A 27,425-nucleotide genomic window follows, 5' to 3' on the forward strand; every position below is an offset into this window, starting at 1 on the left:
AGACACCAGCACAGGAGCATGGACCCATGGGCACAATCTTTGGTCTCTAAGCAGTCTTGTATTTCTTACATACTCCCACCTCCGAATCATGAAGTTAAGTCTTAAAACTACTTTGGTAATTTGTTGTCATTCCCTTAGTTTGGATATTGTGTAGTTGTCCTAGGACTATTAAGTCTTTTAACATTTAAAATCAAAACCTTGGGGCTCTGTGACCTGATACTTAAAAATAAAAGCTGGTGAGATCTGTTCTGCTTCAGTGTAAATGTACTGCCCTAAAGTAACCTGGTGCAAATGGAGATGACTGAGAAATCTGCTGGGGCACGTGTCCAAGCCGTCTCCTCCCCAAACTGACATTGTCATGGTGTATGTTCCTTTCCCTTCTGCCTGTCCAGCTGCCTTGCCTCGTGGCTGTGCCACCTGGGTGCTGCTGGTGGTGTGGTTTTACTACAGGCTGTTCTGATCCTTGCAAAGACAGGCTAGTCGTGGCCCAAACATCCTTGTGCCTGTCTCACAAGCCCTTTGGGAACGTCACATGCAGCTGTTGAGCAGTTCCCTCAGCAGCAGAGCAAACTTTTTAATCCACACCAAGAGCCAAGAAATCTTCACCGGCCAGTGCAGCTTTTTTGGCCCTGGCGCTGAAGGCAGAAGTCCAGCGGCGTGCAGGCCAAATCACTTCAGCTGGAAGGTATTGTGCTGTTGTTTGTTTTGGAAGTGCAGATGCAGAGTATTCTTGTGTGCACTGTTCTGGTGTCACCCATTCCCAGGAACGAAATCTTTGTCCTCATGCATCTGAAGTGGGAAGTATCCACAGGTTCCAGTGAGATGGAGGAGCCCATACGCATTCCCCCTGTGACCGGCGCTGGTGATAAAAGCATCACTGTGTGTTCAGGGTGGGGATTTGGCTTAGGTGGAAATAAAACAAGCCTTGGCTTGTCTGCTAGGAGTGATTTCTGTGACTTTTTAGTTTATCGATGCTATTTCCAGTAGGATTGAAGCACTGCCATCGCCTCCCACTACTGTTCTGTGCTTCCCAGGATAATTGTCTGGCGGTAGCTTACAGTTTTGTCAGAATTGGACAAATTTCTCTCATGGGTTACAATGCTGGATTTTTTTTTTGTTTTAAATTAAATATTTTGCTAAAATGCTATTTCTGAAAGGGCAATTACCTTTCGTTAAAATTCTATTTGTACTCTTCCTGTTAGGAAACAATTGTTCTTCCATGCCTTGGAAAAGCAAAGGAGCTACCCTAGCAGAAGAAAGAGAGTTTATGATGATGTTGGTAAGAAAGTGCACAAGTTCATTAGGGTCTCAAGGAAGTCATTCTGTTTCTTAAACCTGCTCAACAAAAGCTAAACTGTGGCCGGTGGCTGACAGCTGGCTGCTGATGTCCAAGAGTGGGATGAAAGGAGCAGACTTGAGTGCAGGAAGCTTGAGAGCCTGGGAAGAGGAAGGATGAGGGAGAGATAAGGGTGCTGGCTGGGAGGGTAGGGAAAAGGGATGAAAGTAGAGAAGGCTGGAACAGCCGGGGGCCCACAGCAAAGGGGCTTGGGCTGGGATGGGTGCTCTCCTCTACCGGTACTGGAAAGGGAACGTAGACCCCAGCATTGCCACGTTGCGTTGGATGGTTTGTGCCTCAGTGTAACGCAGACCTGCTGCCGCTGCCCTCGCCCCAGGACGCGGCCCCGAGGAGCGAGTGCGTGTGGAAGAGCCGGGCCTGGCTCGCCGACCCTGCCCGGACTCGGGGTACTGCCACCCCCCGCTCGCCCGCCGCCCCCGCCTAGCCCACGGCCGCCCCTCCGCCCCAGCCCGCCCCGGCCGGGCGCTGAGGCGGCCCCGCGGCTTGCGGGCGGGCAACAGGCGCGCGCTGCCTCCCTCTCAGGGCCCGGCTGGCGGCGGGCTGGGCGCGGCCGCGGCGCCTGTCAGGAGGCGGCAGTTGGGGGGCTGTGGAGCGGAGGGCGGGACGGGGCGGCACAGGGCACCTCCCCGGAGGGGAGCGGGGAAGGCGCCGCCGCCCCCTCCGGCTCCGGGCAGCGCGGGGCTGCGCGGCCGCCCCCGAGATGTTTAACCGGGCCGTGAGCCGGCTCAGCAGGAAGCGCCCGCCGTCAGGTAAGGGGAGCGAGCGCCGCGACCCCCGGCAGCAGCTGTCTCCGTGCGAGGAAGTGCCGGTGGCAGGGGGAGGGCTGCGCTTTCTTCCGACCCAGCGCGTCGGGGAGGGGAAGCGCGGCCGACCCCCCTCCCGGCGGCGGGGGATGGCGAGCGAGGCGGGGGGGGCTGGCCGGGAGCGGGTCTCCCGCCCTTTCGGCGGCCCGGCGCTGCGCTGGGCTTTCCCGGGGGCGGGCTTCCCGCCCGCGGGGTGAGGGGAGCGGGGGCAGCCCACGCCCGGCGGCGCTCGTTGCTGGGCTCCGTTATCGCGGCCGTGCCGGCTCCTCCGCCCGGCCCCGTGCTGCCCGCCTCGGCGGGGAAAGCTCACCTTGATGGAGAGCCGTCCCGGCACGGTCACAGCGTGCCCGGCGTGACTGCGGCCGGGCTCCTGGCGGCGGCGGGGCCAGCGCTGGCCGGGCTGCCTGCCCCGCGCCCCGGGGCGCAGTGTCTGACCCTGCGCGGGGGAAGGAGCGCGGTGCTTCCTCCGGCAGCAGCTGCACGGAAGGGGGAACTGGATTCGGCTCGGGCTTATGCCTCGTCAGCCGAATTTTAATTGCGAACTGCTGCTGCCTGCCGCTGTTAGTGGCAGCGAGGCGACAGCCCAGAACATCTCAGCGTGGCTGTTCGAGCTCTGAATTGATTTGGAAGAGTTTGCCGTTGCAGGCAAAGGCTTCGACTGGAATGGAAGTTACTGAGGTGTAATAAATGTAGGGCTTGGCAGTTCTCTCTGCAGACAAGCATTGTAACACGGGTTTGTGCAGTTACGGTGCATCTTACAGTGCAGGGTCCGGATGCAGGCAATACAAAGAGGGTAATATTGCTAAAGCAACTGGGGTGCAAGTTAAAAGCTCAGAATCCCAGAAAATAACACTACTTATGCTCAAATACTGTGTTCAGTTTTGGGGCCCTCGCTACAAGAAGGACACTGATGTGCTGGCGTGTGTCCAGAGACGAGCAGCGGAGCTGGTGCAGGGTCTGGAGAACAGGTTTGGTGAGGAGTGGCTGAGAGAACTGTGATTGTTTAGCCTAGAGAAGAGAAGGCTGAGAGGAGACCTCTTTGCTGTCTACAACTACCTGAAAGGAGGTTGTAGCGAGGTGGGGGTTGGTCTCTTCTCATAAGTAACTAGCGATAAGACCAGAGGAAACAGCCTCAAGTTGCACCAGGGGGGACTTTAGATTGGATATTAGGAAAAAATTATGTACTGCAAAGAGTGATCAAATCCTGGTAGAGGCTGCCCAGGAAAGTGGTGGACCACGGTCCTTGGAGGCATTCAGAAGATGTGTAGACATGGCACTTTGGGACATGGTTTAGCAGGCATGGTGGTGTTGGGTTGATGGTTGTCTTTTCTGCCTACTCTGGATCCTGCATGTCTTCTGTCTACTCTGGTGTGCAGTAAGAAATTAGAACCTTTCTAAGAAAAGCCAAACACAGGGCTTTGTCTAGGTTTTTTTAAAGGATATCTGTCTGGTGAATGCTTCCACAGATGCTGTAAAAGCGGAACGTCCCTGTAGTTTCCTTCCCTATAGTTAAAAGTGGAATCCAGTAGCCATCTGTTGTTAGACATGGTCAAAAGAGGATGTTTGGTCTCATGCTCTGGACAGCCAAAGCGTGCAAAGGAGAGCCCTCCTGTAGGGAAAAGGTCTGAAATTCAGCTGCCACTAGGAAATAATTGTTGTGTGAGGAGGATTCATCCAGTCACGCTTGGATACATGGAAAGTAAGGGGACTTCCCTTTCCAGCCGCCTACTGGTGAAGCTTCCCACTGTTTCATAACTTTGGATTTATTAGTTCCAGACTGGTGTTTGTTGCTGGATAGGCGTTCTGGTGATCGTAGGATAAGACAAGGTATTCGGAGACCTTTGAGAGTAATGCTAAAGGTTTGTGGCTCACAGCTTTATGATCCAGGTGAACAAGGGGAAAAACTTGGGTGATGCGATCAGGAGTTCTTCAAGAAGAACTTGAGAAGGCTTTTGTTATCCTTGTGTATTGGTGCTTAAGTACAGAATATGCCATTTGCATGATTCTTTTGTCATACCTACTGTTTGTGTGCCCGTTGCTTTTTGCTGAGGAGTTCGTGGGGAGAGAGAGAGTTAGGCACTTGAGTGAGGGATGCATCCAGCGGGGGTTCTGTGCCGTTTGATACGGCGCCACGCGGGCTGCCGGATCAACAGCCGGAGAGTGCCAACAGCTCGGGAAACGGCTGCAGTGCGTAGCCCTTTGGGAAGGCAGATGGATTAGCATGTCTAACTCAATTAGCTGCCTCCGAATCGCTACGGCTTTGATGGCTTTCTGCAAGTTCGCGTGCTCGTTGGAAGCGAGGGCCAGAACCGTGAGGTCTGACCCGCAGAGTTGTGTGTTTGGGATGTTGTTGACGCTTTCCGTGGTTTTCAGTCGAAGTGTCTGTTTGGAGAATGCAAATACTTGCCGGTTTTGATACCACACTTGAAACTGCTAATTGCAGCGTTGTTAGCGCTGCGCTTAGCCTTACATCCACCGCTCACAAAGAGCTATTATCCGCAGCCTAGTGCAGCGGTGCTGTTGTGTGAGGGGGGAAGGCAGCTTGTGAGATGCTTCTCTGAAATAACGCTCCAGCTAATGCGACTGCCTCTTTGCTGCCTTAGTGTAGGCTTCTTCTCTAAAGTCGTGGTGCTGTTAAAACGAGCACGTAATCATTTGCTCTGTGTGTGGAAGCAGCTGGCTGCTGCAAGTCGTGTTCGAGTCGTGCACTCAGTGGAAAGTTTGCTTCAGCAGGGACTCCACGGCCGTGCTCCGCTGGGCTGGCTGTGTTGGCTTCCTCTGCCTCGCGGCTTCTTAACGACAGCAAACGCTCTCCTGTGACAGTGAGAAGTGTCCTCAGCCCAGGTATCCCCTGTGTTACTTTTACAGGGGCACTGCTGGAAGAACTGCCATTTTGTAATGCCCTTTTCTTTTTGATGCACAGAGTTATCTCCTCCTTTTCAGGAGCAGCAAATGTCTGCCTTCCTCATTTAAATGTTAGATTAATGTGTATTGTTTTGGCCGTTACATATTGGTGCCTGGCTTGACACTTCCAAGTGTGTGTTTAACAACTTGCTCAGCAGCTGATTTTTAACAGCAGAAAGTTATCTTTAGAAACAGCAAACAGAGATGAACAGGCTTCAGGAGAGTCAATCATGTAATTACATTTATTGCAATATGGCCTTCTAGAATAAATGGTTTCAGACTTTCATTAGATTGCTCTTCAGTGGAAGCATCATGTTTTAAGGTAACTTAGGAATGTGTTATGGGATATAGATGTGGAGATTAGCCTCTCAAGTCAGTGGTGGGGAAAACTGCTTTGCTCTTTTTCTTTCTTTTTTCTAAGCTCTTTAAAACAAATCCTACAAATCACACACCAGATCTGCTAAATGCAACCAGCGTGTGGAGTGGGAAGTTATGATCATGACTGGAGGGTGGGAGAAATGTCACTTTTGTATTAGAAAAAAAAAATGTTTGTGGTGGTATATTTAATGGAGTGTAATAAAAATACCCAGCAGTTTTTATATCCTTGTAACATTTCAGGGTGTTTCCTACTGTCATGTATCATGGGCAGCCTACTTCACACTGAAGAGGAGTGTTCATGTTTCATGATGGCTGCAGAGGAGCACCGAATATGGGAGTTAATGGTACCCAGCCTGGAAAGAGAGAGCTTGATCAGCCCGTGCCCAGCACACAGAGCTGAGCCCTCCACAGCTGTTGGCATGTTCCCTGGCATGACTTGGCCCCTGCCAGCAGTGCTGCCCGTGGCACAGCTGGTGGGGTGGTACCAGCTAGGCTGTTTGGGTGTAGTTACTGTGTTTTCAGGGGACTGCAAAGCTGCACTACCTGATGGCAGGATCCAAGGGTGGCTTGGATCCAAGGGTGGCTGCCCAGCAAGGTCCTGTAGCTGAGAGACCTGGGGCTGTGTAGCCTGGAAAAGAGAAGACTGAGAGGAGATCTTAGTAATGTTTATAAGTATCTGAAGGGTGGGTGTCAAGAGGAAAGTTCTAGTCTCTTTTCAGTGGTGTCCTGTGATAGGGCAAGGGGCAAAGGATGCAAACTAGAACGGGAAGTTCCACCACAATGTGAGGAGAAACCTCTTTACTGTGAGGGTGATGAAGCAATGGAACAGGCTGCCTAGAGAGGTTGTGGAATCTTCTTCTCTAGAGCATTTCAGGACCCATCTGGATGCATTCCTGTGTGACCTGCACTAGGTGAACCTGCTTTGGCAGGGGGATTGGGCTTGATGATCTTCAGAGGTCTCATCCAACCCTCACTATTCTATGACAGCTTTCTGCTCTGGGGTGGTCCATCTTCAATCAATGAGGGGTCAATGAAAGGGCTGCATTGTGCAAGCAATGGACAGACAAGAGCTTCATTTTGGTATCACAGCACTTTTTGGGTTGTGGGGAGCTAGCTGGCTGACAAAACAGAGTAGTGGGAGCCTGCAGAGCAAGGCTCAGCAGAATGGGTGCTAAGAAGACGTTGTATAGGTTATTTCCTTCAACACCAAATTTTTGTCTTCTAAAGCTGTAGGAGGAGAAGACAGGGAGAAAGGGAACATGACCATGGGAGAGCTTTTGGTGGCAAGGAATAGATGGGGGTGTGAACAGTGGATGGAGCTGGGCTGTGCTGGGTAGGCTGGAAGGGAGAGGAAGCTAGGGGAGAGCAGTGGTCAGAGAGTCTAGAGACTGGCCAGCAGGAAGATGAGAGAGAGCAGTGAAAGCAGCTGAGGGGAAGCAGGTCGATGTACCCTGGGTGTGTGGAAGCTCTTGTTCCAGCCTTTGTCCAAGCACTGGACTTGGTTTTTTTGCCTTTTTTTGTTGTTGTTTGTTTTCATGGCACCAGGTCTGCCCTGTATGGGATTGGCTTGTTGAAATGCCTTCTTTTCACAGTAACCATTAATGTCCACTTAAAATCTGACCGGAAAAGAAACCCTAGAAATGAGATCTCATTCCCTTGTGTGCTGTGCTAAATCAGCTCTTAAATAAGGGAATTCAGGCTGCTAGCAGCTGTGCACACAGAGCTGCCATTCTGCTTGCAGGGGAGAGTGGTCACAAGAAGAAATGCAAGCTTGTCAGAGGTAATTGTGATCTGCTTCAATGTGCTTGGCTATTCCCACTTAGATCTCAGAGATGTGTCTGAGATGAGGTGCCCAGATACTTTGAGTCAGGCTCCTAAAATAAATTTTGCAAGCGATGATCAAGAACCACATCCTTTAGCAGGAGGGGAGGGGAGGCTGAGGCACAGCTAAATGGCTGAACTCTTGTGTGGCATATGAAGTCTGCAGTACTAGTTTGGAGACAATCCTCAGGTTCTGACTCTTGGCCTTTCCCTGGTTGGCTGTTTCTTATATAGAGCTGTAGGTAGGCTTACTGCTTTGGAGACCAGTCCGTCACAGTCCTCACCCAAACTGGTTATGGTCTTGGAACCTGACAGGTTTTGTGCAGGCAGTGGAGTTACAGAATGACAGAAAACACCTGGTTGGAAGAGACCTCAAAGGTCATCCAGTCCAACCTTCAACCCAGCACTGAAGGCTCAATATTAAACCACATCCCTCAGCGCCAGGTCCACACACTGGTTAAACACCTCTAGGGATGACGACTCCACCACTGCCCTGGGCAAACCATTCCAGCGTTTGAGAATCCTCTCTGTGAAGAGGTATTTCTTAGCATCCAGCCTGAACCTCCCCTGGTGCAGCCTGAAGCCATTTCTGGTCATGTCACTTGCCACCAAGGAGAAGAGTCTGCCCCCTCCTTGCACTATTGTCCCTTCAGATAGCTGCAGTAAGCAATGAGGTCTCCCTCGACCTCCTCTTCTCCAGAGTGAACAACCCCAGCTCCCTCAGACGCTCCTCATGCGTTCACTGTGTAAGATGTTTCATGTTCCTGTTGTGAGAGCAGGGCAGGCAAAGGAGAGACTGGAATGGTTCTGTGAAAAATGTAGCCTGCAGTGACCATTATCCTCAATCACTTCAGACACAGAAGAAAGGAACCATCTGTATTGGGGCAGGAGTGTAGATCTCTCAGCAGCAGGCAGTGGATATGGAATCCACAGCTCCAGAACATTTACCTCTTTTCCAGCTCTGTAATTTCTCATGTATTTAAAAAACCTTCATATCAAGGGAAAAGAGATGGTCATTCATTTACAGCAGTGCTCCATCTCACTGTTAGGAAGACAAGTCTCTACCAACCAAACCTCAGTAGGCTTTGCTGGTTTGCCAGTATTTTGTAGGGCTTTAACCTTAGCATGTATCATTCTAGCTACCAGCTGAAAAGGGCATCTGATAGTACAGCTCTGCAGAGATCTTCAAGATACTTGCTGAGGCTCAGTTTCATGCTGAAGGAAAGGTTTTTAACAGAGCTTAAGTGGAAGCTACTAAGATCCATATTTCCAGTAAGTTGGCAGGGAAATAATGAAGAGGTTATAAAATTGAGTAGAAGCTGTGTTGATTACAGGAAGGGTTTTGTGCACTTTTCCAGCATGTAGGGACCTGAAGTGAAGCCCTTGACCTGAGTGCTTATGGCCTGCACTCCTTTGTGTGTGAGGGGAAAGGAGGCCAAGCACTTTGTGTCTGGTTTAGAGTTACTCAGATCAGCAGTAAAATTCCTGGAGTCTTCCCAAGTGACAGGTTTTTCTGATGAGTAGCCAGCAAACAAGGTTTTTTGGCATCACCAGCCTTGCATGTAACATGCTGTGGCCAGCTCTGGGCCCCTCGGTTCAGGAAAGATGTTGAGTTGCTGGAATGTGTCCAGAGAAGGGCAACAAAGCTGGGGAGGAGGCTCAGGGGAGACCTTATTGCTGTCTACAACTCCCTGAAGGGAGGTTGTAGCCAGGTGGGGGTTGGTCTCTTCTCCCAGGCAAGCAGCAGCAGAACAAGAGGACACAGTCTCAATCTGTGCCAGGGGAGGTTTAGGCTGGACGTTAGGAAGAAACTCCTCCCAGAAAGAGAGATTGGCCCGTGGGATGTGCTGCCCAGGGAGGTGGTGGAGACACCATCACTGGAAGTGTTAAGAAGAGCCTGGATGAGGCACTTGGTGCCGTGGTTTAGTTGATTAGATGGTGTTGGGTGATAGGTTGGACTCAATGATCTCTAAGGTCTTTTCCGTCCTCGTTAGTTCTGTATAATTGTCCCTGGGATAGAAAAACTCAGAAATTGCTGTCTGTGAGAAGTCTGTCTGGAAAGTAAGACATGGGCACAGCCTGGTACACCTTACAAAAGCAGAACTGCAGTGGACTTGAAAGCAAACAGAAAGAAATGTCCAAATACCCCTTGCCCAACATCAGCTCAGCTCAGCTGGAACACGGCTCCTCTGCCAGCTGTCTTCCTCTTCAGCTGGGTTAACAGATTGGACTTGGTTCTGCTGCTAACCAAAGCATTCTTGTTCCTTCTCTCTGCTTTTCCCCAACTTCCAGGGATGAGTCTTTTCTTTAAAGTAACTGTGATGTGTGTGACTGACCAGGATCTGCTTTCTGGGAGCCAAGGTTGTTGACAGTGCCAGAGCAAAAGGCAAATGATCCTTTCCCTGCGCAGGCAGCGGTCATCGTGTTCCACATGCAAAACGGGCTTGAACTCCTATAAACCAGTGACAGTGCCTGCTTGCATGCTGATGGGTTATGTAACTGCAAGGCATTTTTGCCTTCTTACAGGCAAAACAGAAGTCAACTGTGTGTCTCTGTGTGTTTATTTTAAGCTTTATGGGGTTTCCTTCAAAGGGGGCAGGGGGCAGTGGGGAAGGAACCTGTGTGATGCTCACTGCTGCTAACAAAGGTGGTGGCTTTGTGTTTTTTTTTTCTTCCCCCCAATTGTTTTCCAGAGATAAATGACAGCGAGGGTCACCCAAGCAGCAGCCACCAAGCCTTGAAAGGAACCTCAAAATGGGCTACATCACTAGAGAACCTCCTCGAAGATCCGGAAGGAGTGAAACGCTTTCGGGTTGCTATATTAACTATGAGTATTTATATAAACCCCAAATTAGGATTGAAAGCTGAATGAGTCTCAGCATAAATGCTGCAGCTGTGCCAGTGCTGTGGGGCACATAGGCATGCATCCCTCTAGATCTCTTTTCACCGTGAGAGTGGTGAGACACTGGCACAGGTTGCCCAGGGAGGTGGTAGAAGCCTCATCCTTGGGGGTTTTTAATTCCAGGCTGGATGTGACTCTGAGCAATCTGCTGTAGTGTGAGGTGTCCCTGCCCATGGCAGGGGAGTTGGAACTGGATGGTCCTTGAGGTCCCTTCCAAGCCTGAGAATTCTGTGATTCTATGTGTACCCTGAGCAGAGGTGGCAGAGTTGGAGCTGTGGCATTTGTGCTTCTGAGGTAGTGCCTTTTGGCCAGGCAGTGCCTTTTGCCCACTGCTGCCGCAGCTTGCACTCATCGGGCACGTGGAAGACTTCTGGTTGCATCCTTTTAATCGGATCTCTCAGCTGTTGCAAGGATTAACAAGTTCCTGTTGGATAAACTACAGCCCTTGAGCCACTGATCTCCCTTGCCAAGTGTTATTTGTCTCTGAGGACTGATCCTGCACTCTTTATTCTCACACACTGTTCTTGTATTAAGCAATGAGTTACCAGTAACAGCTCCTTAGCCAGATGACTCTGTGTGGCTCTTACTCTGTGCTGCAGATTCCCCTTTGTTTACTACAAGGAGTGGGCTTCTGCAGCTCAAATGCAGGTTTGAGGCTCAACTAGGTGACAGTGGTGATTTGCTTTCAAGGCTTTCTTGCCATATAAGAGCTACCTGAGTATAGTTTTACCATACCAAGCACTGATAAAATGCACTGGGATGAAATGATTTGAACAGTGATGTAAACTGGAATGACAAAACACTGTGATTTAGAGCTCTTGGGGAGGGGGGGAAACCTTGTAGCCTTGATGCTGTTGAATTCTTGGTGTTACTTCATCTCTGCTTTCTAGCACTTGAAAGCTGATGGTCTCAGAGGTATAAATATTTCAGTCATTATCTTTTGTAAATAAATTTCATGTACATTTCCCACCCCCATTTTAAAACAGGCCTCACTGTGGGTGGAATGTGCTTTGTTTAAACACTGTCCAGAGAATGCAGATACATTTTCTGCTTCAGTTTACTTAAGTAAATTTATTGCCACTGATGATCATGTTTAGAAACACTTTTGTGTGCAGAGATTTTGTTCATTAACAAATAAATCAGGAAGATACCAGATGAGAATCTCAAGTGATCTGTGACTCTCATTAAAACAATTCCTAATCCTCACCTGCTAATGAATTAATACATTTGTAGAGGTTTCTCTTTGAGTAATGACAGTAGAATTACTCAAGTTATTTAAGGGAGACTGAAGAAACTCTGCTTGTTAGTTATTCATAGTATCAGTCAGGGTTGGAAGGGACCACAAGGATCATCTAGTTCCAACCCCCCTGCCATGGGCAGGGACACCCCACACTAGATCAGGCTGGACAGAGCCTCAGCCAGCCTGGGCTGAAACACCTCCAGGGATGGGGCCTCAACCACCTCCCTGGACAACCCATTCCAGACCTTCACCACCCTCATGGTGAAGAACCTCCTCCTCACCTCCAGCCTGAATCTCCCCACCTCCAGCTTCATTCCATTCCCCCTAGTCCTATCACTCCCTGAGATCCTGAGAAGTCCCTCCCCAGCCTTCCTGTAGGCCCCCTTCAGATACTGGAAGGCCACAATTAGGTCCCCTTGGAGCCTTCTTGAGCCTTCTTGATGTGCTCTGAGATGAAATGTAGCTCATCATCCTCCTGGAATGTGCTTTCAGAGTGCTGAATAAGTGATTTTTTTTTTTGTTTGGGTCTTGGTAGTGTGCAGATGCAGAGGTTCTGGTGCTCTGTGTTATGTAAACCCATACCCTGGTAAAGCCTAGCTGTAGGCAGCTCCCAGTTTTAATAGCTATAGTAGGAAGAGAGGAGAAACAACTGAGAAATTGAAGCCTGACAGTTGTTTGTTTGTTTTTCTTTTCCCTAGGAATTTTTAAAGAAAGAATTCAGTGAAGAAAACGTTTTGTTCTGGCTAGCATGTGAAGAGTTTAAGAAAACACAAGGGAAAAAACAGGTAGGTTTCCTAAATAACTCCCTGACTTGTCAACAAAGTTTCCATGGCAGAGCTGGAGTCCTGATATTGCTCTTGCATAACATTCCACCATCTGAGTGGAAATTAAGTGTATTTGAAGGAAGTGCCCTGAAATCAGGGGGATGGAATTGTTTGGAAACAAAGCTGGTTCTAGTTCAGACCAACAAAAGGCTGGGACTGTCAAGTTTCCCATGTTTTGGGAACTCTGGGCTCTTTTGCTGTTGCTTGGGAATAGCAAAAGGTTGGGTTCAGTGGTGTTGCATCATCTGGGTTGAAAATACAGAGATGTTTCATTCAGGACTCTCTCTTTTTTTGTGGGCTTTGTTTTTTTTAAAGCATGATGGCTGTTCCATGAAAATACCATTGGAATATTTTAGTGGTTACACAATAGAGTGCAAAGAGTGGTGATCAGTGGTGCCAAGTCCAGCTGGAGAGCTGTAACTAGTGGAGCACCCCGGGGATCGGTGCTGGATCTGGTCCTATTCAACATCTTTGTCAGTGACGTTGGTGAGGGGACAGACAGACAGACAGGCAAGCAGACTCTGCTCAGCAAGTTTGCTGATGATGGCAAACTGGGAGGCTTGGCTGAGACATCTGAAAGCTGTGCAGCCATTCAGTGAGACCTGGACAGACAGGAACCTAATGAGGTTCAACAAGGATAAGTGCAGTGTCCTGCACCTGGGAAGGAAGAATAACCTGCACCAGTACAGGTTGGGAGGTGATCTGCCCTGGGGAGAAGGACCTGGGAGTGCTGGTGGATAGCAGCTTCTGCATGGGACAGCAATGTGCCCTGGTGGCCAAGAAGGCCAATGGGATCCTGGGATGCATGCAGAGGAATGCCTCCAGCAGATACAGGGAGGTTCTCCTCCCCCTCTACTCTGATGAGACCTCATCCAGTTCTGGGCTCCCCAGTTCAAGAGGGACAGGGATCTGCTGGGGAGTGTCCAACAGAAGGCTACAAGGATGCTGAGGGGACTGCAGCACTGCCTGGTGAGGAGAGGCTGAGGGACCTGGGGTTGTTTAGTCTGGAGAGAAGACTGAGAGGTGATTTAATAAATGCCTATAAATATCTGAGGGCTGGGGGTCAAGAGGGAAGGGACAGAGACAACCTCTGCTCACTTGTGCCCTGTGACAGGCCAAGGGGCAATGGATATAAACTACAGCACGGGAGGTTCCACCTCAACATGAGGAAGAACTTTAGTCTAAGGGTCACAGAGCACTGGAAATAGGCTGCCCAGAGAGGTTGTGGAGTCTCTTTCTCTGGAGACTTTCAAGCCTTGTCTGGATGTTCCTGTGGGACCTGTGCTGGATTCTATGGCCCTGCTCTGGCAGGGGGGTTGGACTTGATTATGTCCAGAGGTCCCTTCCAATCTCAAACATCCTGAGATCCTGTGAACATAAAGAGAAAACCAGCACAAACAAAAGGCTTTGCAATACCAGAATGAAGTTTTGCCTTCTCAAATAACATGCTGCAAAGCAAAAGAAGTTGACAGTTCAAGTAGAGGTTTTACCTCTTCATTAAAACTGGCACACACTTGCAGAGTATTTCCATTTTCATGAAAGGTTTATTTTTCTAGTAGAAAATACTCTACTGGAAATTTTTCAACCAGCCACCTTCAGTCATTTTTTTCTCACTGCTTGGATCTTGGCTGATGATTAGTTCCATCAGGAGCACTGAATCTACTTCCACATTGGGGTTTTGAAGCCTGTGGGGTCAGGCCTGCAGTATGGACCAGGTTTTCTTTGCTTCTTTCTGGAAACGTTGTTTCTGTTTATGGGGTTTTTTGGTAGCAATTTCAGGTTTATTTTTTCTTTGAGATGAGGATTTTTGTGAGCATCAGATGAAGTTGTTTCAAAGCTCTCAGCTGAGCATCACTGTCCCTGAGAATCAGACTCTTAAATCCCAGAAGTCCTTTTATCTTTTCACACGTGTGTGGTGTTTCAGGAGGAGTATTTTAGAAGGCAGAGGGGGGCAAATCTGCAGCCCCTTTTGTACTCTCCTGGATAAAGTAAGCTGAGTACTATGGACATGTCCAGAGAAGGGCAATGAGGTTGGTTTGGGAAGGGGTCTGGAGCACAGCCCTGTGAGGAGCGGCTGAGGGAGCTGGGGTTGCTTAGCCTGGAGAAGAGGAGGCTCAGGGGAGACCTTCTTGCTGTCTACAACTACCTGAAGGGAGGTCGTAGCCAGGTAGGGGTTGGTCTCTTCTCCCAGGCAACCAGCACCAGAACAAGAGGACACAGTCTCAAGCTGTGCCAGAGGAGGTTTAGGCTGGATGTCAGGAAGAAATTTGTCCCAGAAAGAGTAATTGGCCATTGGGGTGTGCTGCCCAGGGAGGTGGTGGAGTCCCCATCCCTGGAGGTGTTCAAAAGGGGATAGAATAGAATAGAATAGAATAGAATAGAATAGAATAGAATAGAATAGAATAGAATAGACCAGGTTGGAAGAGACCTTCAAGATCATCACGTCCAACCTATCATCCAACACCACCCAACCAACTAACCCATGGCACCAAGCACCCTGTCAAGTCTCCTCCTGAACACCTCCAGTGATGGTGACTCCACCACCTCCCCAGGCAGCCCATTCCAATGGGCAATCACTCTCTCTGTGTAGAACTTCCTCCTGACCTCCAGCCTGAACCTCCCCTGGTGCAGCCTGAGACTGTGTCCTCTTGTTCTGGTGCTGGCTGCCTGGGAGAAGAGACCAACATCTGCCTGTCTACAACCTCCCTTCAGGTAGTTGTAGACAGCAATAAGGTCACCCCTGAGTCTCCTCCTCTCCAGGCTAAGCAACCCCAGCTCCCTCAGCCTCTCCTCACAGGGCTGTGTTCCAAACCCCTCACCAACTTTGTTGCCCTTCTCTGGACTCGTTCCAGCAAGTCAACCTCCTTCCTAAACTGAGGGGCCCAGAACTGGACACAGGACTCGAGGTGTGGCCTAACCAGTGCAGTGTACAGGGACAGAATGACCTCCCTGCTCCTGCTGGCCACACTGTTCTTGATGCAGGCCAGGATGCCATTGGCCCTCCTGGCTGCCTGGGCACACTGCAGGCTCATGTTCATCCTACCATCAACCAGCACCCCCAGGTCCCTCTCTGCCTGGCTGCTCTCCAGCCACTCTGACTCCAGCCTGTAGCACTGCATGGGGTTGCTGTGGCCAATGTGCAGAACCTGGCACTTGGATGTGTTCAATCTCCTGCCCTTGGACTCTGCCCATCTGCCCAGCCTGTCGAGGTCTCTCTGCAGAGCCTCTCTACCCTCCAGCAGATCAACTCCTGCCCCCAGCTTGGTGTTGTCAGCAAATGTACTGATGATGCACTCAATGCCCTCATCCAGATCATCAATGAAGATGTTAAAGAGCACAGAGCACTTGGAGTAATGGTTTAGGTGCCATGAGGTGTTGGGTGATAGATTGGACTTGATGATCTGAGGTCTTCTCCAACCTTGTTGATTCTATGATTCTAAGAGGTGAAGCTGGGACAAATCCTACTTAAACCTGCTTCAAATGGGACCATAGTGCTGTGAGTAAAATCATCAGGCAATAGGAATCAGGTGGGTGCAGCTCAGCTCCTAGGAGCATTTATTAAGTGCAGGTGTAGGAGAGCTGTGTCCAGGCTGCAGTATTCTGCTCTTACGGTCAATCAAATATTGTCAGCTGGAACTGTTACCCAGCAGATTTTCAACAGAAATACATCCCTGGCTTTCCAACCAAAGATGTTGTTGGAGATGGCAGTCTGCATTCTGTAAATATTCTCTGTTTTGCACTGAAAAAGCACTGCCTCCAAAACAGTTTGCTTCTCTCAGTTGTGAGTAGCTTTTGGTATTGATAAATCCATCCAAAACACAAACCCAGTGGTTTCTGCAAGAAGATGAAGGTGTGCCATTTGATTGTGCACTCTTTCAGATTTGAGCATTTAGTTGCTGGTTAAGGTCCCCACAGGCAGATGGTCTTCAGCAAAGAACAGCTAATGGGGCTGGGTTTTCTGTAAGATGTAAGGCAGTAAGAAATAAAGGAAGTGAGATGGGATGCTGAGGGGTCTGTGCTAGATGCCACTGTGATGGCCAGCAGTATCAGTAGCTGGGGTGAGGCCAGGAGTCCTCTTTCCCCTTGCCTGTACAAGCCCAGATCCTGGGCTGCATCAGGAGAGGTGTGGCCAGCAGGTCGAGGGAGGTGATCCTCCCCCTCTACTCAGCTCTGGTGAGACCCCACCTGGAGTACTGCCTCCAGTTCTGGAGCCCCTATTACAAGAGGGATCTGGAGGTGCTGGAAGGTGTCCAGAGAAGGGCCACGAGGATGATCAGAGGGCTGGAGCACCTCTCCTGTGAGGACAGACTGAAGGAGTTGGGGCTGTTCAGCCTGGAGAAGGCTCTGAGGTGACCTTGCTGTGGCCTTCCAGTATCTGAAGGGGGCTACAGGAAGGCTGGGGAGGGACTGCTCAGGATGTCAAGTAGTGATAGGACTAAGGGGAATGGAATGAAGCTGGAGGTGGGGAGATTCAGGCTGGAGGTGAGGAGGAGGTTCTTCCCCATGAGAGTGGTGAAGCCCTGGAATGGGTTTTCCAGGGAGGTGGTTGAGGCCCTGTCCCTGGAGCTGTTTAAGAGCAGGCTGGCTGAGGCTCTGGGCAGCCTGATCTAGTGTGGGGTGTCCCTGCCCATGGCAGGGGGGTTGAAACTAGATGATCCTTGTGGTCCCTTCCAACCCTGACTGATACTATGATACTATGATATTTCAGCTGCAGCCTGTCTGGGTTGCACTGGAAGCCAGCTCCTGCCTGGGTGGGCACAGTAGCATCAGTCCCACTGGCCTGGCTCTGCTTCAGCAGGAGCTGCAGATCTCATTAGTGGCAGTTTGTGACACAGCATTTTCCCTCCTTTGTCCCCAGATGTCCATGCAGCCTCTTGGCTGCTATGTCTGATATGCTGGGCTGGGGATCTCCCTACTCCATTGAAATGCTTTGCTTTCAGAGCTGGTGAAGCAGAAGCCAGCATCACAGTCCACAGCCAAATGGGAAGAACCCTTGGCTTGCACAGGGCAGCTGTTTTTCCTTTGTACTTCGTGCAGTGTCCTTGCCAAGTGATGTGCAGCCTTTTTTGATGCTGCTTGGACAGGTATCAAACTGCATTTTTAAATGGAAATGCAAGTGGAAGATCCTTCTGTAAGGTCCCATGTTTTGCAAAGGGATAACAATCCTATTTTTCCTTGCTAGATAATTCCCTTCTTTTCAGCTATTTTAGGACTGTGCATGCTGGTACAGGAAATGATAAATTGATATATAGAAAATGAGAGAATTCCTGAATTAATTGCCAAATGACTGGGCAGAGACTAAACTAGGTTCCCTTTAGCTTAATTATTCAGTACCAATCATGACACAGTCGACCTGGAGTCTCACACTGCCAAAGCTGTGCCAGCCAGCTAGACTAAATATGCTTTAGAGTGACACAGGCTTACAGTAAACTTTTCTAGCTCCTGCTTGGGGATGGCGTTGTTTAGATAATTTACTAAGCTAGAAAAAGCACTAAAAATAGAAATCTTTCCAGTGTTTATGGTAACATGAAGCATGGATTTGTCCTCTGAAAGTGACTGGTGCAGAAATCACTTTGTGTCTATTTGAGCACAGAATCACAGAAATAGTTGGGTTGGAAAAGACCTTCAGGATCACCAAGTCCAACCCAGGGCCCTGCTCTACAAAGTTCACCCCTAAACCGTAGCCCCAAGCACCACATCCAAACCACCTTTAAACACATCCAGGCTTGGGGACTCAAACCCCCTCCCTGGGCAGCGCATTTCAATGCCTGACCATTCTTGATGGGAAAAAATTCCTCCTGCTGTCCAGTCTAAACCTACCCAGTCACAGCTTGAGGCCATCCCCTCTTTTCTATCACTAATTACCTGTGAGAAGAGACCAGCACCAACTTCTCTATAACCTCCTTTCAGGTAGCTGTGGAGAGCAATGAGGTCTCCCCTCAGCCTCCTCTTTTCCAAACTAACCATCCCCAGCTCCTTCAGTTGCTCTTCATCAGATTTATTCTCCAGGGCAGCTTCCTTGCCCTCCTCTGCCTTGGCTCCAGCACCTCCACATCTGTCTTGTACTGAGGTGCCCAAAACTGGACACAACACTCCAGGTGTGTCCGGAGCTGAGTACTAGGAGACAGTCACCTCCCTACTCCTGCTGGATGTGAGCAGAGGATTCTAGACCAAACTTACTTATTTTATAACCTTCTTCTGATTAGAACTGGCTTACCACAGAAATGAGCTCACAGACACATAGACTTTTGGTCACTTGAAGCTGATTTCCACTTAACCTAGATCAAATGCTTTGTGGGGTTATCCCCTATTTTAAAGTATAAGATAAACTTTTCATTACTTGCCATGAGTGTGTGGGGTTTTGTTTTCTTGCTCAGTTTAAATGGGCACAAAGGTCACCACCTGGCCCATGGTTTAAGCATCCATCCTGCCTGGTATTGTAGTCATCCCTTAAGGGTCAGCCTGGAGCAGTGTTTGGTTCTCTACAAGCAGGTATAGCATTAGTGTGGCTGGCTCAGTAAACTGCTGTCCTTCCCTCCTGTCCTTTCTGGTCCTTGCAGGCAGACACAGGCTCACACTGCTCCTGCTTTCTGTTGGTTGCAAACTGTCTGACTGCTTTAGTGCCTTTCCAACAAAATATCCTGGCCCTTTCCTCAAAGCTGATTGAATTTGGTTCAGTTGTTGCTCTAACCACAGTCACATGGGCTCTGCCTAGAAGCTGACTTAGATCAAGCCAACACAGGCACATCGTGCAAGATGCTGTGCAGATACATCTTCTCTGCACCCTTCCTCTTGATTAATGCGAGCTGCTGTGCAGCCAGAGTTGCTAGAATCAGGGGACCACAGGGAGCACTGGCAAGGAGTGCCCAAGCTATTGACTGGGAGGTGGCAGTCTCTTCTCCTTGGTGGCAAGCCACAGGACTAGAGGAAATGGTTTCAAGCTGCATCAGGGGAGGTTCAGGCTGGATGCTAGGAAATATTTCTTCCCAGAGAGGGTTCTCAAACATTGGAATGGTCTGCCCAGGGCAGTGGTGGAGTCACCCTCCCTGGAAGTGCTTAAGCAGTGTGTGGACCTGGTGCTTAGGGACATGGTTTAGTGTTGACCCTTCAGTGCAGGGTCCAGGGTTGGACTGGATGAGCTTGGAGGTCTCTTCCATCCGGATGTTTGTGGTGATTCTTTTGTGTTGCCTCTGGACTAGTGATAGGAGCACTTAGTCAGGAGGAAGCAGAAATGGAGTTCAGACCAGACTGCTTCAGGAGTTTGTGTTTGTTTTCCTGTTTGGCTGAACTAATACCAAATGCATGCTTGTTTGAGGGAGCAGGGGAGGTTTTCAGCATTTGCAGAGCTAGACAGCAGGCAGACCACATTACTGGTCTGGGCAGGTTTTAGATGGACTGGATTCAGCCTGTCATCTTGCAGCATGGAAACACAAGCTCCTTCCCTCAGCTCGAGACACATCTCTGTCATTTTAAACATTCCTGTAAAATGGAAGCTAAAATAGAGATGGAATTATTTAGTGAAGGTTGAGGAAGGAATTAGGTCAAGTCCACATGTGGCAGTGAGCTCTGCTGCCACCCATATGGTCCTCATCTTTGGACACATTTAATTATTGAAGTGGGAGTGGTGGGATTAAGTGGATTAAATATAACTTCAGCTATTTTATTGGAGTTAGTCATGTGCTGGTGCATTTTCTGACTGTCAATGGGATAAACAACATGGCCATTGTGCTACTTCCCAAGGTTTGAATGCTCCTTCTGTTGCCGCTGAGCTTTCAAAGTGTGTTACAGATCGTAATAGATGCTTTAAACACCAGGGAATCTTTTCAGCCGTTGCTCAAACCCTCCAGGACACCCCTGTGGTGAGGGTTCACAGAGAACAATTTCAGGACAAAGCACACCTTCTTCAGGAGATTCTTCTGCCACTTCCCACGTGGAATGTGGCAGCGGTTAAGCCAAGCTGGGTAATGAATGCCGCACAGCTGTGAGCTGCTGGAGCCTCTTCTGACGAGCATCTGGGACTTCCATTCACTTCGTTTGGGAGCCACATATGCTGGAGAGCTGAATTTGACCTGAAGAAAGGAAGTGGGAAAGGGATAGTGTATCCACTTGAAATAGTGAGGGGGATTTCTGCAGGCAGAACTTTGTACTCCACATGGGAATTTGGCACGGATGCTGGGGAGAGCACACAGATGGAAGGGAGAAGTGCCAGAAGTCTTTTAATAAGCACCTGTGAACAAGAGCCCAGTTTAAGTGGTGTTTAAATTCCAGAGTCCAGTCCCCTGTGCTGAGGCATTCGTTTCAGGCTGAAGCCACCCACTGGATGGGGAGCATTGCTGTTTCCTCTGCCTGAGCCTCTCCCTGCATATCATTTGGGGGGTGTATAAACATGCTGGCAGCTTGAACTCTACTTTCTTTTAACAAGAATTGAAATATTGTAGTTCAAACTGCTGCTCTACTACTGAAGCATAGTCATAGCAGAGCAGGTGTTCCCTGTGCAGCAGAACCTGCCTTAGCTGTGACCTTTAGCTGTGCATTTCCAGCTTTCCCCATTGCTATAAAGTGAGGTCCCCAGCATCTCTCCAATGACCTCCTCTCCCTACCACAGCATTTTCACTTCCTTTCTTGGTCATTCTGCCCTACAGAATCCAGAAATCCTCCCCTGTTTGCCAGCCTCCCACACGACCCTCTTGTTCCCTCCATGTTCTTTAAACTTCCTCACAGTACTTCTGGTTTCATGTTTTTCCTCAGACCTTTCTCTGCAGTGCCCAGCTTGCTTCTGTGTTCCTTGGGCAAGCAGCACCTTGTCTTGTGGCTGAGACAGAGCTCTGTGTGCATTGACTAGCCAGCAACGAAGTACCTGCTGGCAGTTCAGGTAGAGTAGGTAACTCCTGAACATATCTGGCAGCTTTTCCCTTGGTGCTTATGCTGCTTTTTTCTCTCCCTTTCTTTTGCCACTGACTCAGCAGGAGAATGATTATTTCTCAGTCCTTTGCCCCCTTTTAAAATATGACTGAAACTGGACAGCAGGTTCAAGAGTTACTTGGGTAGGACTGACAGTCAGTACAATCCCTTACACCTGCTCGTGTGATAACAGCTAAAGGTACCTCTGCTGTGTCTGCATTGGGGTATTAACTTCAGTGACAGCAGTCACACCTCTGCCTGATTGCATTAACTGCTCCTTCAGCACAGGCATGGCTGACCCAGTCCTCTCTGGAAAGACTGGCAATTGGTAAAACCAGTGCACCTGACACCTGATGAATGATCTGCTTTGAAAAGAAATACTCCTGGAAAAATATGTGCCCTTGTCAGCAGTGAGAGAGTTAACTCTTTAGACCTTGTGAGTTGTCAAGCATGTGGAGCTTTCCTTCTAATTATCCCCAAATGTTGATTCTCAGCCATAAAACATGAAAGCAATTCTGTGACTCCTTCATAGGCCAAGAGTTTAAAGGCTTCCTTCCTCAGGCCCACTTCCATCAAAGGCGCAGCCCTCTTGCCAGTGCTGGTCTGGAGATGTGGTTGCTCATTAGATGTGCCGTGGGGAACACTGATGAGTACCTGTGGCTAAGGATCACACAGTGCCTGCTGCTGCTGCGCCAGCCTTGTTTTCAGCATGCAGAACTCAGATGGCAGCAGGGAAGCAGAGAAGGGCAACAAAGCTGGGGAGGGGTTTGGAGCACAGGTCCTATGAGGAGAGGCTGAGGGAGCTGGGGTCGTTCAGCCTGGAGAAGAGGAGGCTCAGGGAAGACCTTATTGCTCTCTACAACTGCCTGAAGGGAGGTCGTAGCCAGGTGGGGGTTGGTCTGGTGCAAGCAGCACCAGAACAAGAGGACACAGTCTCAAGCTGTGCCAGGGGAGGTTTAGGCTGGATGTCAGGAAGAAATTTTTCCCAGAAAGAGAGATTGGCCATTGGGATGTGCTGCCCAGGGAGGTGGTGGAGTCACCATCATTGGAGGTGTTTAAGAGGAGCCTGGATGAAGCACTTGGTGCCATGGTTTAGTTGATTAGATGGTGTTGGGTGATAGGTTGGACTGGATGATCTCAAACCTGGTTAATGTTGTATTCTGTAATCTTGCCTTCTGCCTGGCTTGGCTCTCTTCTCTCCCACTGGCTTTCTCTTATCTGACCTTCTAGTTGAGAGGGAGCCTGCATTGAATTTCAGGGGGTTGTGGGCACTCAGTTATGGCTGTGAAGCTTACAGATGCTAGGGAGGGTCTAAATGTTATTACTGTTACTGATTTATCAGGGAAAGACCACTGAAACAGGATTACTGGAATCCAGACAAACATTAGCAAACTGCTTTATGCCAGTCACACCTAGCCTTATGCATCAGCTTTCAGAAGCTCTTGAGGGTCTTATCTTTGCCATTAGCCAAAAAAAACCCAAAAATAGTGTTTGAGTTTTCTAACCATGTAGCCAGCATTGCATGAGCTGCCCTGAGGCACCAGTGTAGTTATGGCAATACATGTAGTATGACAATATCACAGTACATGAGAGGTTGGAAGGGACCTCCAGGGATCATCCATTCCAACCTCCCTGCCAGAGCAGGATCACCCAGGGTAGTCTGCACAGCAATGGGTTTGGAAAGTCTCCAGAGAAGGAGACTCCACAACCTCCCTGGGCAGCCTGCTCCAGTGCTCCTTGACCCTCTCTGTAAAGAAGTTTCTCCTCGTGTTGAGCTGAAACCTTCTCTGTTCAAGCTTGAACCTGTTGTTCCTTGGCTTATTGCTGTGCACCACCCAATAGAGCTTGTCCCCCTCCACTTGACACCCACCCTTCAGATATTGATAGACATTGATCAGATCCCCTCTCAGTCTTCTCCAGACTAAACAGTCTCAGAGCTCTCAGTCTCTCTTCACAGGGGAGATGCCAAGTCCCCTAAGCATCCTCCTGGTTCTCTTTTGGACTCTCTCCAGCAGCTCTCTGTCTCTCTTGAACTGGGGAGCCCAAAACTGGACACAGTATTGCAGATGTGGTCTCAGCAGGGCAGAGCAGAGGGGGAGAAGAACCTTCCTACACCCTCTGGATAGGCTTTTCTTGCTGCACCCACTGCAGATGGATTATGCACTAAGTCTGCTCAATTTTGCCTTGCAGGAAGTCTCCACTGTGTGTGTTCCCTCTGGGTTCCTTGTGCATGCTGGTTATCTGTCAGTAAAACTAGTCTTCCAAGTAGTGAAGACAGAGCCTGGTTGATGATGTTGAGCAGTTTTAACTGGATTCTCAGATTCAAACATCCTAACTTGCTGTTTAACTTAAATGCCAAATACTTCCACTAATGTCAGGGTAGTAGCTGGCCTGCAGAGATGTTTTTCCTGCAGTACCAGCAAATGTTGACAGATCAGATAACCTGTGTGTGTTTGTTTTGCTGTTTGTTTTCTTTTTTGATTCAGACTGTGTTTTGGTTTAAGATGTGGAACCTCCAGCAGCGACCCAGAGCACTCTCCAGCAAAACACTAACAAATGACAGGGAAGATTCCCACAGCAAATAACTCTCTAAATAAATCTGTCCTTTTGCAGATGCAAGAGAAAGCTAAAGAAATTTACATGACTTTCCTCTCCAGTAAAGCTTCCTCCCAAGTCAATGTCGAAGGGCAGTCCCGTTTGAATGAGACTATTTTGGAGACACCTCACCCTCTCATGTTTCAGAAGCTCCAGGACCAGGTAAAGTTATTTTCCTCAAGAGCACAGTTTCATTAGGTTTTGTCTGCTTTTAATTGGCTCTAAACACAGGCTGTAAAAGAGCAGTGAAGCTGATGAGGGGCTTGGAGGGCACGTCGTAGGAGTGAGTCTGGAGAAGAGAAGGCTAATGAGAGATCTTATTGCTCTCTACAGCTACCTGAAAGGAGGTTGTATTGAGGCTGGTGTTGGTCTCTTCTCCCAGGTAAATAATGATAGGACAAGAGGAAATGGGTTTAAGTTGTGCCAGGGGAAGTTTAGACTGGACATTAGGACATCTGGAGGGCTGAGCCCAGAGAATGGTGGTGAATGGTGCCACATCCAGCTGGCAGCCAGGCACCAGTGGTGTGCCCCAAGGATCAGTGCTGGGCCCTGTGCTCTTTAACATCTTCATTGATGATCTGGATGAGGGCATTGAGTCCATCATCAGTACGTTTGCTGACGACACCAAGCTGGGGGCAGGAGTTGATCTGCTGGAGGGTGGAGAGGCTCTGCAGAGGGACCTCGACAGGCTGGACAGATGGGCAGAGGCCAAGGGCAGGAGATTGAACACATCCAAGTGCCAGGGGCTGCACACTGGCCACAACAACCCCATGCAGTGCTACAGGCTGGGGTCAGAGTGGTTGGAGAGCAGCCAGGCAGAGAGGGACCTGGGGGTGCTGGTGGATGGTAGGCTGAACATGAGACTGCAGTGTGCCCAGGCAGCCAAGAGGGCCAATGGCATCCTGGCCTGCAGCAGGAGCAGGGAGGTCATTCTGCCCCTGTACACTGCACTGGTTAGGCCACACCTCGAGTCCTGTGTCCAGTTCTGGGCCCCTCAGTTTAGGAAGGAGGTTGACTTGCTGGAGCGTGTCCAGAGAAGGGCAACAAAGTTGGTGAGGGGCTTGGAACACAGCCCTGTGAGGAGAGGCTGAGGGAGCTGGGATTGCTTAGCCTGGAGAAGAAGAGGCTCAGGGGAGACCTTCTTGCTGTCTACAACTACCTGAAGGGAGGTTGTAGCCAGGCGGATGTTGGTCTCTTCTCCCAGGCAGCCAGCACCAGAACAAGAGGACACAGTCTCAGGCTGTGCCAGGGGAGGTTTAGGTTGGATGTTAGGAGGAAGTTCTATACAGAGAAAGTGATTGCCCATTGGAATGGGCTGCCCAGGGAGGTGGTGGAGTCACCATCACTGGAGGTGTTCAGGAGGAGACTTGATGGGGTGCTTGGTGCCATGGGTTAGTTGATTAGGTGGGTTGGATTGGTTGATGGGTTGGACATGATGATCTTGAAGGTCTCTTCCAACCTGGTTGTTGTTGATGATGATGATGATGATTATTATTATTATTACAAAGTTCTTCACTGAGTGGTGAGGCTGCCCAGGGAGGTGGTGGAGTTGTCATCCCTGGAGGTGTTCAGGAAGCTGTAGATGTAGTGCTTCAGGATATAGTTTTGTGGTCATGGTGGTTGGGTTATGGTTGGCCTTGATGATCCTAAAGGTCTTTTCCAACCCTAACGATTCTGTGAGTCTATGAAGGTTGGGAATCTGCCTACTGCTACCTGCGGCACGGATTGCCTCGGTACCTACCTACCTCTTCAGACCCTGCTACCACTGGGCAGGCACCTGGTCAACCCATGCCTCAGGTAGCAGTGGATTAGATGAAGTTTTCTTCTGAATTCCTCTGCTTGGTAGCTTGAGAAATATCCAGCTGAGTAACTTTGTGCCCACGTTTTCCTGTGTGTTTGCTGGTGCTGAGTCACTGCTGGTGTTTGTTTCCGTAGTTGCCACTAGTTTCCTTGAGAGCTCAAGATTCTTCACTTTGCTTTGTTTGGCTATTTATTTTGATCCTAACATAATGCAATTTCCTGAAAAGGCTCCTCTTCTGTAACACACACACACACACACACAAACACAACTTGAAAGAGGAGTTGGGATCTGCTTTGCCTTTTCCCACAGAGCTTGGGAGGTCTGGTGGAAATTAGGTGATGTTTGGCAGGCAGATCTTCTCTTTGCTGTTTCACTTATTTTCAAGCATAAGTTATGGAATGAGTCATTCTTATCTGCAGCTTTCCACCACTTGCAGCCTGTGCTATTTTTGATTCCTGTAGCATCCTCAGGACTACCTTTAGCTCTTTTGTGGAGAAACAGCATGCTCATTTGAATAGTCTTTCCAGCACATTTCACATCAGGTATTGAATACTTGTTACTTGGGCACTGGCTGGGTCAATCAGTTGAAGTGTTCTGAGGAGCAAAGGCTCTGCTGTGTTTCAAGCAGGTTTCCAAATCATTAGCAGTGGAAATGTCTGAGACTCAATTTCCATGTGAAGAAGCACAGAGTTTTTCATGGAAGAGCTTCTCTGACTTGGTTGGGGGGGAGAGGGGAAGAAAATGTTCTCATAACTTTAAGCACTGCAGTCCAGGGTGGGTGATTATGAGACTGAAACTGGAGAGGCTGCTGGAGTTTGAATGTTTTGCAGTTTCACAGATGAACATGCACATGAGCAGCCAGGGATTAGTAATACCTGAACTGTAAACATATGAGACCAATGGTAAAGGAGTCCCACCAGTGTGGGAAGAAAAATCTATGAACTTTTAAAACCAAATGCAGAGCAGTTATGGGTTGGTGCAGGCTTCCACTGCTTGAAACTTCTGTTTACTGCTGTGAGATGATAGTTCAGGAAGAGTTATGGGCTTTCCTACTCTTCAATCCTTATAAAGTTAGGAGGGCTGGTATAATTTATTCTCTGAGGGACACTGTTAACTACTGCTGGCACTGTGTGTCTGCAGGATGAAAAGGCACAGCTTGAGAGCCACAGTCTGGTCTACAGCATTACTGGTAACTTGGACTCCAGTTCTCCAGAGACCCACTGATATAAATGGGGCTGCCTGTGGGGTGTGGGTTTGTGCTCGTGGGATGGCCTTAAACACATAGCTTGGAGGCAGTTGTTCATGGTGTCCCTGCAGGTGTCCCTGCCCATGACAGGGGGGTTGGAACTAGATGCTCCTTGAGGTCCCTTCCAACCCTAACAATTCTATGATTCATGCTGGACTGAGTGGTGTTAGTGGTTCCCAGAAGTCTAGATTTCAGAATTCTGATAGGGTAAAGGTTTCTGCTCAGGGAGGTGATGAGATGAGGGGAGGGGAAAAGGGGGTTCTGCTTTTGCATGTGACTGCAAAATGGCTCTGTTCTGTGTATTTGGCTCAGAAGGTTTTGATCTTACAGGGCTCTTTCTGTCTGGGAGGTACTGTAAATGATACCAGGAACAAGAGGGGTCTAAATTCTTAGCACTGACTTAAGACAATTTACCAGATGATGTCTTCTTTAAATTCTTTTTCCTGCTTGAGCCAGTTGGATAAGTTTAATTATATTTTAGTTAGGCAGCACTGGGAGGTGGAATTTGACTTTGCTGAACTGCATTGATTGGGTCTGCATTGAGAGGGTGTGTGTGGATTTTTGTAGACCTCCATGTGTGCAACTTTTGAAGCAAAATTTACACTGTTTGAAACCTGAGCTTAAGTATTGAAATACATAACCAGTGATTAATG

The 27,425-nt window shown here is 49.1% G+C and overlaps 1 protein-coding gene across 2 annotated transcripts in view; it reads left to right on the plus strand.

Annotated features, from left to right (window-relative positions):
- Positions 1–1,964: 1,964 nt before the first annotated feature.
- Positions 1,965–27,425, plus strand: part of RGS10 (regulator of G protein signaling 10) — a 30,195-nt gene continuing 4,734 nt past the window's right edge. Inside the window, exons 1-4 of one of the 2 annotated variants that reach the window (XM_068166096.1) lie at positions 1,965–2,106; positions 9,957–10,075; positions 12,104–12,190; positions 23,744–23,887. In XM_068166096.1, the coding sequence (XP_068022197.1) occupies positions 2,058–2,106; positions 9,957–10,075; positions 12,104–12,190; positions 23,744–23,887 (399 nt within the window). In that variant the 5' untranslated portion in view covers positions 1,965–2,057. Of the gene's footprint in view, positions 2,107–3,754; positions 3,860–9,956; positions 10,076–12,103; positions 12,191–23,743; positions 23,888–27,425 lie in introns of those variants that run through there. The other variant, XM_068166097.1, reaches the window with a different exon arrangement.

The sequence above is a fragment of the Melanerpes formicivorus genome, unplaced genomic scaffold, assembly GCF_026170545.1.
Source record: "Melanerpes formicivorus ecotype bairdi unplaced genomic scaffold, bMelFor1.0.p_v2 SCAF_97, whole genome shotgun sequence".
NCBI classification, from domain to species: domain Eukaryota; kingdom Metazoa; phylum Chordata; class Aves; order Piciformes; family Picidae; genus Melanerpes; species Melanerpes formicivorus.